General features: G+C 37.7%; 2 protein-coding genes across 2 annotated transcripts in view; one reads left to right on the top strand and one right to left on the bottom strand.

Annotated features, from left to right (window-relative positions):
* The first annotated feature begins 985 nt into the window (after positions 1-985).
* LOC113218134 (tetratricopeptide repeat protein 27) lies at positions 986-5200 on the top strand. The gene is made up of 17 exons (XM_026438353.2): positions 986-1193; positions 1450-1627; positions 1703-1786; positions 1887-2058; positions 2158-2419; positions 2511-2629; positions 2717-2829; positions 2909-2975; positions 3081-3194; positions 3270-3488; positions 3567-3740; positions 3818-3970; positions 4063-4224; positions 4297-4467; positions 4547-4742; positions 4841-4941; positions 5021-5200. Exons 1-17 carry the CDS (start codon positions 1121-1123, stop codon positions 5123-5125), a joined length of 2463 nt encoding a protein of 820 aa, XP_026294138.1. The 5' UTR covers positions 986-1120; the 3' UTR covers positions 5126-5200.
* Positions 5201-5659: 459 nt separating this feature from the next.
* Positions 5660-10639, bottom strand: part of LOC113218133 (glycerol-3-phosphate acyltransferase 1, mitochondrial) — a gene marked incomplete in the record, with an annotated part of 9537 nt that continues 4557 nt past the window's right edge. Inside the window, 12 exon segments of the mRNA XM_052270578.1 lie at positions 5660-7364; positions 7457-7652; positions 7745-7843; positions 7923-8146; positions 8223-8382; positions 8474-8658; positions 8744-8954; positions 9050-9285; positions 9377-9564; positions 9664-9897; positions 9975-10147; positions 10226-10381. Of these exon segments, the coding sequence (XP_052126538.1) occupies positions 7156-7364; positions 7457-7652; positions 7745-7843; positions 7923-8146; positions 8223-8382; positions 8474-8658; positions 8744-8954; positions 9050-9285; positions 9377-9564; positions 9664-9897; positions 9975-10147; positions 10226-10381 (2271 nt within the window).

A 10639-nucleotide genomic window follows, 5' to 3' on the forward strand; every position in this document is an offset into this window, starting at 1 on the left:
CCCGGCCGTACGGCACTGTTGGGCCCTGTGGTACATGTGTACAGTGGCAGTGGGTCGTTACGGCACTCACCTTGCGGGCTGAATACATTTCCGATGCCATGGTGTGACAGCAACGGAAGTGCAGGTGCGACCGATGATTTAACTTCAATTAATTGACCGACTTGACTACGCGCAAGAGCGACACACGAGTGACACACACACACCGGCAGGAGATTCCAAGCAGACTGACGCGTCGCCGGCCGGCCGGCTCCCTCGCTGGCTCGGGTGCGGGCGGGCGCCGCCGGACGCGGGGAGGAGCGGTGGGGAGGCTTCACTCGGCTGGCTGCCGGTGCCGGGCCGGGTCTTCTGCTAGCGGAGGGGGCGGCGAGGCGGCAAAGTGTTGGGGTGGTTGCCTGCATGCAAGGCGCAAGATATGCACGGGGCCGTTGCACCCGCGTGCCCGTGAGACACGACGTCCGGACACGTGCTCGCCCGAGTGCGGCGGCGGGCGTCCAGGAGCGCTGCGCTAAGTTTTCGCTTAGCTTTCGCGAGGGAACTCCCACGCGACCCGCTTTACGCCGTGAGTCGAACCCTGGCCCAGAGCCGAATCCTTCGACACCTTCGACGCAGTTTCACCAGGACGGTCGGTAGCCACTACGCCGTCGGAACTCCACGAGAAGAACGTGGTGAAATGACGGGTTTGATGTCAATTTGGCATTTGGTGGCCTGAGAAAATTTTCAGATCGACGGAGATTCGAACCGACGACCTCCTACGCGTTAGGCGGACGCGCTACCGACTGAGCTATAGAGACAATACTTCGATGAACATTCCAGGGGACGAGCCATTCTTCGCTAGAACACCAACACAGTTGCGCCATCGAAACACGCCTCACTTTAGGCACCTCTCCAGCTTCAGGCAATAGGTTTCCAACTGCATGCGAAGTTTCTTGTATCAAGCTTTCCTCCTAGCCTCTGCAGTACCGACAGCAATAGCAATACGGTGCGGCAATATGGCGGCAGCCGACACCACCGAGTGCGGGCGCTCCATGTGGACACACGCAGGTTATGTTTACTTCATCTTTGTTTATTAAAAAGGAATAACGGTTCTTTGACCTTCGTAAACCTAAAAGAGCATCTTATCATGGATTCGTCAAATCTCTACTCCAAGAGTTTAGAAAAGTCATTGCTTCTTTTATCAGGAAATGAATTATTTGGTATGTAAGAGTGCCTTAATGCCTTAATTTAGATACAAAATAATTATGAACAAACATTTTAATAATACCATAAATATACAAAAAGCCTTAGTGTCATAGGTGTAATTTTGTTTTTAGTTTTTGTTTTTTTTTAACCTTTGTTTCTGTTGTTTGTTGTGTGTGATTTTGAGCAAAATCCAAAGATTTCAGTGTATCTGAAAACAAATTTATTTATTGTGCAATAGCAGCTTTTCATTTGCTTGATCTGCCCTACTAGGTGAAAATGGCAACGCTAACCATCTTCTGTCGAATGGCAACCTCTCAAAGGTTTTAAATTCACCTTTCACCACCGAATTATTTGCCAATTTCCCACAATTTTATGATAATAAGGACATTGAAAGCAGTTTGAAGAAAGCCATCAGCTGCTGGTTGGAAGCAAACACCTCAATCGAGTGGTAATTGCCCTGTCTACAGTCGAATTAGTTTTGTTTTTATCTTTAGAATCTACCATGATATGCTTAATGTTTCAGTCAGTTTCAAATACTTGTCATTGGCATATCTGCTCTTCTTAAATTCATTGAAGACAACTGGACTGGCCCTGCTGTTGATGAGAGGTGAGACATTTTCATTTGTTGTAAACCTTTCTTTCTTATGGATGTATATGAAATTGTCTATGTAATAGTTTAAAATGGAAATCAATATGTCCTTTTGTAGTTTGCAGTGGTTACAGACGCACATAAAATATTTAGAGTTAGACGAAGACTTCAGTAATCAAATCATATCAAATTTAGTTCTTGATGGAGAATCTCTAGTGAGTGTCACCAGACACCCTGAATTGCTGGTGCTGGCACGGGCAGCTCTTCTCACTGAACTTCCAAATTTAGAGGTAAGTAATGAAAGACTTCACAGAGTTAATATTTTTCCCCTCAGTTTTCAATAATAACAAATTAAGTTGTGTTGTTTATTTTGTAAATTTATTTTCAAGAGTTCTTTGTGGTGGTGGAGATTTCGATGCTTGTTCATTCATCAGCAAATTTTGGAAGAGAAATCACCTGTGCTTCATGATGAACTGTATGTTTTAAAAGAAAAACTACAGCAGTGTGAAGATTTGAGAAAGGAGAAAGAATTAAATGTATTATTACATTTAGAGTTAACTCAGATGCATTTGTTCTATCATGAAGTTCAACCCTCTGAGCAGGTTCTGTCAATTGCCCTTGTGTCTGCGGGCCTCAATATCAACCTTACTGGTATACAATTTTGTTTCAAGTGTCACTTATGTCTTGCATAGTAATTTTAATACATGATTTTATTCTGATGGTCTTAATAATGTCTCACCAGGTGCACTTGGGAAAAGAACAAGATTCCAACAACGTGATCTTGCCCAACTCATGCTAGATGTTCAGTCTTCTGAACTGAAAACAACGACTCCTAAGCTTCCTCTAGAAGATTTGCCTAAAGTATAAAGTTTACTCATCCATGTCTGGTTATTAATTATTTCTACATGAATATAATAATTACAAAACCTACTTATTTTATATTTACAGGACTTAAAACTTGATGATGAAGTTCGATTAGATAAAATAGCCTTTAGCAACACAGGTGATGGAAAATATGGTGATCTAACTCCTTTGCAGCAGGCCTGTGTTCTTAGTTCATTGTAAGTTCATGGTTACCTCTCTAATCTAAAACTTGTATTGATCCTTGTTTTTCATAATGCTGCATTTACATTTTAACAGTGTCCAAACTCAAAAATGCCAGCCAAAAGACAAACTGGCTGATGAGGAACTTCTTGCCTATTTAACGGTAAAACACTAATTCTAACTTAAAAGTACTTTTACCTATAGAATAGTTTAAAAAAGGTAAACAAATATAATGAACCTGTTTCTGATGTTTTAAATTTATCTACAGTGCCTGTTGAGCCAACCTCAAGTGTGGAGTTTTCAGCTCACATGCCTCATGTTTCGTTCAAAGATCGAATCTAATCATTCCCGCACAGTGGAACGCTCTATGACTCAAGCCCAGGTATATATTATTTTTTGCACTATGGTGTAGCTTCTGTCTTTCATTGAATCTAATCTATTTTTTTTTTGTGTTCAGGTGCTTGTAGATGCTGTTAATGCCAACACTCCTGGCCCTTGGCAGCGTCTATTTATGATTTTCTGTTCTTATATGAAGCCTTGGTGGTGTTTAGAAGAGGAGCTAGCCAATTTGCTAATCTCCCTTGGTTGCATTAACAGTGCACTTGACATCTACTTGCGTTTGCATTGTTGGGAACAAGTAATTGCATGTTACAATCATCTGAAATTAAGACATAAGGTAAGTTAATTCCATCTACTTGTCTTCTTATTAGTGCTTCTTACAGTATCTCATTAAAAATCCAATGTTAACAAATAGGCTGAAGAAATTATCAGACAAGAGCTAGATAAAAAAGAGACCGTGAAACTATGGTGCTTATTAGGTGATGCAACTGATAATGTTGAGTACTATGAAAAGGCGTGGAATCTTAGCAACCAGAGAAGTGCCAGAGCTCAGAGGCACTGGGGGCTTTATTTCTTCCACAGAAAGCAGGTACTAGAACATTTATTAAGCGTAATATTTAAATTGTTAAATACCACTATGTCTCCATTTCTTATTCTTATTCATAGTATGAAAATGCAATCCCTCATCTCAAAGAATCTTTGGCTCACAATTCACTGCAAACAACACTTTGGTTCCAACTCGGGTATGCTTCCCTTCAACATGAAGATTGGACTACGGCTGCAACAGCATATCGTCGTTGCTGTTTCTTAGATCCTGAAGTAAGTCGAATTTTGCCAGTTTTTGATTGAAATGAGTAGGAGATACTTGATTGTCTAGCCGTAGACTCTTAACATATTTTGCTGTTTTTCAGAACTTTGAAGCCTGGAACAATTTATCCAAAGCATATGTGAAACTTGGGCAGAAAAATAGGGCATGGAAAGCTCTTCAAGAAGCATTAAAATGGGATTTTGAAAACTGGCGGGTGTGGGAGAACTTTTTGTTAGTTAGTTTGGATTGTGCTGTGATGGATGAAGTAGGTATATTCTGTTTTTAGTTTAGAGATTGTTTGAATTATCTGTCTTAAAAACAATCCCCTCTTTAAAAGGTTATTCGAGCTTATCATCGCATCTTAGATCTTAAACAAAAGCATGCGGATGTTGAAGTTTTAGAGATTTTAGGAAGAGCCATTATTGATAATTTGCCAGACTGTGATGGGGAACCCTGTGGAAGACTTCTAGATAAATCATTGACTCTTTTTGGGAGAATCACAGCTCAGGTACTTAAATATTTCATACTGAAATACCGGTATATTATTAAACTTTTTTTATATTATGTTTTTTTTTCTATTTTAAAAGGTGACAAACAACTGGAAAGTGTGGCAAATTTATTCTAGATTAACATGTGCTATGCCAAATGCTACTCCTGAGTCGGAGTTTAGAGGTGTACAACACCTTCAGAAAGCACACCGCAGTGCAATTGCTGATGCCGCTTGGGTCAATGATAATGAGAATTGCCTTCGAATCATTGAACTCAGTGATGAACTAGCAAATGGTACAGAGTATAAATTACCAATGAATTCTAGGTGCAACTTAATGCTGCTTTATTTTTATCTCACTTGAAAAACTCTCCTTTTTTTTTGCATCTTCTAGTGTCTATGGCTTATGCTGGTAAAAATTCCGATAACAAACAGGCTATGTCTGTTTTATCGTCAGCAAAACTTTCTCTGAAATCGACCTTGACAAAAATAAAGGTACAGTAGTTTCAATAATCTTTTTCCATTTTTTTCATAAAATGTGCCTCTCTATAGTTAATGCATTTTTGTTTTTCAGCAACAACGTCTAGACCTTCTCACAGGGCAAGTTGATGAAGCTCTGTTGCCTCAGTTCTTAAGTTTAGAGGCAAAATTAGAAAAAATTGGAAGTTTAACAGCATAACTTGCAACTTTACTATGAGTAAATTTTCCTGTGATAAAGTAAAATAATTAAAGGTCAACTTTATAAACATTGCAACTTCACTGCTTTTTATTTACCTTTGATTACATCATAAACCACGGCTTAGCTAAAAACAAAATGGTTTTAAATCGGCAAAAGTATTGATCATGAAGCTGCTTGTAGCTAAACGGTTGTAGCTATGATTGACATGGCCACATGGCAGCATCATCGGAACCAACTGCAAAGAAGACAAGATAAAGCTGCCATGTAGCTGAGTCGGTCTTACTACAACCATTTAACTACAATCAGGGTTGTTGCTAGCCAAGCGTCAACGGCACCGTTCGAGTGGTTCGAGTATGCATGCCTTACAGTACATCTACAAAATATTCCGGAGCACCTTAAGATCACCAATGCCCAAACGACTGTTGTGTACTGTGAGCATACTCTGTACTTCTGATTGTGTTTGTTGGGGGTAGGCTACTTACTACACTTCATACCATGAACTTGCTAATTTTTACCAAAATGAGAGAAAGAGCATAAAGAACGAGTAAAAATGTTATATTTAGTAACAGCAGTTACAAGACATTTTATCAGAGGAAAAAATAAATCATTCGTGACACACTTAAAACAACAAATCACAACTTGTATGGACTTACACTAACAGAACAGTATTCATGTCTAGTAGAAGCCAACTAATGAAACTAGTTTATTTCTAGTTTTTAACTCTCAATTCAATTAGCAGCCTATAATTTTGTACACACACAAGAAAGATGATGGCTCATGTTCATGAAAACAAATTCCCCATTCAAAAGTATTTTCTAACTATATACATTAGCTTTTCTGACCTGTGTGGAATGTACAGAAAAATTAAACTATGAAAGCTAATTCATAACTTCCAAAAGCGGAAATGGAAATTTGTTTAAAAAAGTAGAAACACAGATGGCACAACTGAACAAACCATGTACGCACATAAATTTTTCCCAAGTCATAGAAAGGAAAAGGATTTCTGGAAAGAGTCAGTCATTACAATATTGAGGTTGCTGGACATACAGCATGCCTCTTTAAGTTAGAGAGCACTTCATGATAAAAATATTTCAGTGCTGATTCCGAAGTTAAGATTAAGAATATACAAAAGTACAGAAACCAATGCAAATGCAGTCTCACATTATTCTCTCTTCCAAATTGACAAACTATGTTGATTTTGGCCCCAACCTCAGAGGATATTAGATATGCACAGCAAATACCAGTTGAAACAAAATTAAAATTGGTCAAAGTTTACGAGGCTAACATGACTCAGAGTCAGAATGAAAATAAATTAAAGAAAAGACCAATAAACTTATAGCACTTATGGACTATGCCTGTTACACCGACACATCTAGGTGTAAAGATTTTAAAAGGCTTTCAGCTATGATAACTGAAGAATATCACACATGGGAAAACAATTAAAAAATCTCATAAGACACCTTGGAACAATCACACATATGCAAACACACAAATTCATACGTACTCACACACAATCTATACAAAGACTAGAACATTACAAGATAAGTTCTTTGAGTTTACTTTTGCGATAACATAACACCTATATCTGACAGTAGAACAAGGTACAATAAATGCCATTGACCTATGAAAAAATCAAGACAATTATCAGGGCTTGATGAATTGGTACAGAATTACGTACTATAATGAAAACCTAAAAAGCAAAACGGAAAATGGCAAAAGAAACAAACTGTTTTGAAGGTGTCATACAACTTTAATTGACTGACCCTGGTATTCAAGGTGTAAAACATGTAAAAGAAAATAAACATTAACTGGAAAATACTATTTGAAGCATGAAACTTTTCAGAACAAAAGTCACAGTTCCCACTGACTCCAGTAAGTTATAAATCATACAGAGCCTTCAGGAACCAATAAATATTAACTAAATATTACATATTGGCTCTTAACCCAAACTTAAATTTCAGATTAGAAAATATCAGGTTCTGATACAAACACAGCCAGTCTTATAGTTAAAGTGTCAGTAGAATTTTGAATCAAGGAGTTGGCTTTACTGCTTCTTCATTCTGGAAGTTGATTTTGTACTGCCCAATGTGGTTTACAACTTCCAATAAACTCTCTATCTTATCAAAATCAGGACTTAAATAATATAGCTTGATGCGATCTTGAGTATGACATTCCACTACACCCCATCGCTCAAACAGTTTTAAAGCATTTTTGATTGAGTCTGTAGACACACTCTCAGCTGCAATATCGGAAAAAGATAAAACATTAGGTAAAGCATTTCCATGAAGGTGGTAACAAGAGCAGCATAAGCAGAAGTAATAAATGTATTACCATGATTAATAAATCCCTGGTCAAGCTGCAACTGGACCTCACTCAGGATTTTCTTCATCAAATCCCTTTCAGTAACTTCTTGATCAACTAGGAACCTCAGAGACATAGCTGTTACAATATAAGTATCAATAAGAGGCCGCACAAGGCATTCACGGCCCATTAGTGTCTTCATTGACTCCTTGTTGTTAACATTAACCTTAAAAAATGGGAAGAGGAATTGATCATAAATACACAGTTGATTAAAAATAGAGTAAAATTATTAGTACAGGTATGAATAGTTTTACACACTTCATAAGGAGGGCCTGGATTTTCCTCAAACTCCTCATCACTGTCTTCCATGGTTTTAGCATACCGATTACCCCATTCTTGTTCTTCAGTATACATTTCCTGTCAATTAAATGTTTAATTAGAAAGAAAAGTAAAAAAAGGACAAATTGTTTAAGCACAAGTTAAATAGAAAACAAACCTGTTCAGTGCTTAAGATCTCTTTTTCTATCATGACTTGAATAGCTTCACTTATGAGAGAATCAAGATTTTGACAAGCTTTGGCAAAAATAAATTCTAATTGAAGGACATCACACACTTCTTTGGTCCGTTCCAAAATTTGTTCATGAGTGAATTTCTTTTTCTCAACAACTTCTGCTGTAGGGCTAGTTGGGTCATATTCAATAAGGGAGACTATTGCTGTGGCTATAAAAAAAAGAAAAATCTTTCATGGCAGTGTGTCACAAGAGATAATTTTTAATGGTTCATTTAATTCACTTACCTAGAGCAGATTCAATGGCAAAGTGTGAAAGCAGTCCATTACTATAGTATGCTAGTTCTATGACATTTGGCAGAGAAGTAATAGGTTTAACTAATGTTTTCTCTTGTCCGTTTAATACTTGTTTTTCTTTTTTCACAAGATTAGTTCCTAATAGCTCAACCTTGAAGTGAGAACAAGGCAATGATATAACATTGAGAAAGAAACTTTGAATAAATAAAAAGTATTTATGTAATGTGTAAAGTAAAACTTACTGTATAATTAATTACATCCACGGAATCTCCTGAGAACCCGCAATCCCTTCCGGACCATTCCAATTCCTTCCTCAAATTGTCTAGTGCAATAGCTATTTCTTCAATGGGTGCACCATCACGGAATGAGGAAAGAAGAAGAAATGAAACAATGTTGGTTGTCATAACTGCAGTTGATTTTGTGCAATCTGTTCAGAGAAACAAGAAAAGAAAAAGGATTAAGAGCTTGCTGTAAGGAAAACACTAGGTATTAGTAGAGAAAAGTATGCTTACCGTGAATAACATGTCTAGCAATGCTTTCTACTAATTGCCTGTGCTCTTCCACAACTACATCAGTACCATACAAAGAGGAGCTAGATGGTGTAGATTGCAGCACTCTCTTTCCATTTCTCTTCGACTTTTGATGTTCCTCCTCATCTTCATCACCAAGCACATTTCTTCGCAGATGTGATATCTGAGATTGCTGGAATGACTTTATCATGTCCTGCACAAAATAGACATAAATAATTTACAGGATACTTAAAAAGGAAATTTAAATATACATATTGAAATTAAGATGTTTTTTTTTTTTTTAAATACCTGAAGGGAGAATGGTTGGTTGAAGTCAATGCGGCATGAGCCATAATTAGATGTCAATGTTTTCCAGATACCTCTTATGGCAGATGTGAATGATTCCATCTGCTTAGGTTGGCCCATTTGTTCTCGGGTAAAATTTCCATCAACAAGTTTCTCATAGTTCAGACTAACAGGAACCAACAAAGCATCCTCGACAGTTCCATCCATGTAAGCATCCACAATAACACTCAGAAGACCTCCTTAAAAACACAAAATGGAGAGATGTTATAAGTACTTGCTAGAAGCAGACAAAACTCCAACGTATTATTAATCCAAAACTGTAATAATTACCCTTTGGCATGCACGCTTTCCCTGTCCTTGTGCGCCCTCCTTCAGCAAAAAACTCCAAATTGTGACCAGCACGCAGAGAGTGCATCATGTAAGTGTGAAGTACAGCACGGTAGACAGTATCGCGCCGTCCAGCAACAGGGTCCATTCGCCTCTTAATAAAAAAAGCACCAAGACCACGTAGAAGCCCACTAGAAAGAAATTGAGGACAAAAAAGAGGTTGATTGATCCAAAATTTCAGTATCAGTAGAATTGTGATTGTAAATAAAACATAATTGCAAATGTAGTACCCAAATACTGGAATCTTCAGATTGTCTCCAGCTGCTACCATAGGAGATTTGACATCAATATTCAATAGAATGAAAGTGACAAGAATGTAGTCAAGATGAGACCGGTGAAGTGGTAAAAAGATTAACGGCAAACCACTTCGTCCAGCTTTCTGCAACATCTCCACTTGACTGGGATGTACCACAACTGATGTCAAAAAGCAAGGCAACACTTTCAACATCACCCATGATGTAACTCTGCAACATAAAGGATGAAGTTTAAAGAAAATCATAGCAATGTGACAAGATAGTAAAAATTGTGATAAATAGCAGACCTCAAGAGAAGATCAGAAAGTTTTGATCGCATGTCATCTAAAAGACGTTTTGCTCTTAGTTCATGTTGATGAATTAATTTGTTGAGGGCATCTTGACTTGTTTCTCCTCTTTGATTACATTGGTCTTTGGCAGTGTGCTCAATTGCTTCCTTCAAACGTTCATCTTTTAACACCTGTTGAATAAAACATATTCAAATTTAGAACATTAAATTTAATTTAGACACGTTAGTTCAGACAAAATCAAACCTTACTGATTCATTGATAGTAGGATAGTCAAATTTCCTGAGATTGTAGACTTGGGCAAGATGTTTGAAAGTTCGAGATATGTAGCCGCTATTAGGAGCAAATTCCTCCTGCAGAATATTTCTTAAACTGACAGATTTAGATTCAAGATCAGCAGCACCCACCTATTAAAAAAACAAAAAGGTTGGTAATGTGGTAGAGTAGACCAAGTTACTTAACATGAAGATAGACTACAATCAAAATCTTGAGACAAACAACTTAAAAAAAGAGGAATAAAGGAACATTTCTGAAAAACGTCAACCTTATGATTATCACTGAAGAAATCACGCCACTTGTATTCATCCATGTTTGCTTTCTGCTTCTGCTGTCCCACTTAAATGTTGTGTAGTGTATAAATAGTATGCCTCTGCCTCCCCCCCCCC

The sequence above is a fragment of the Frankliniella occidentalis genome, unplaced genomic scaffold (assembly GCF_000697945.3).
Source record: "Frankliniella occidentalis isolate FOCC.00 unplaced genomic scaffold, Focc_3.1 Scaffold6, whole genome shotgun sequence".
NCBI lineage: Eukaryota > Metazoa > Arthropoda > Insecta > Thysanoptera > Thripidae > Frankliniella > Frankliniella occidentalis.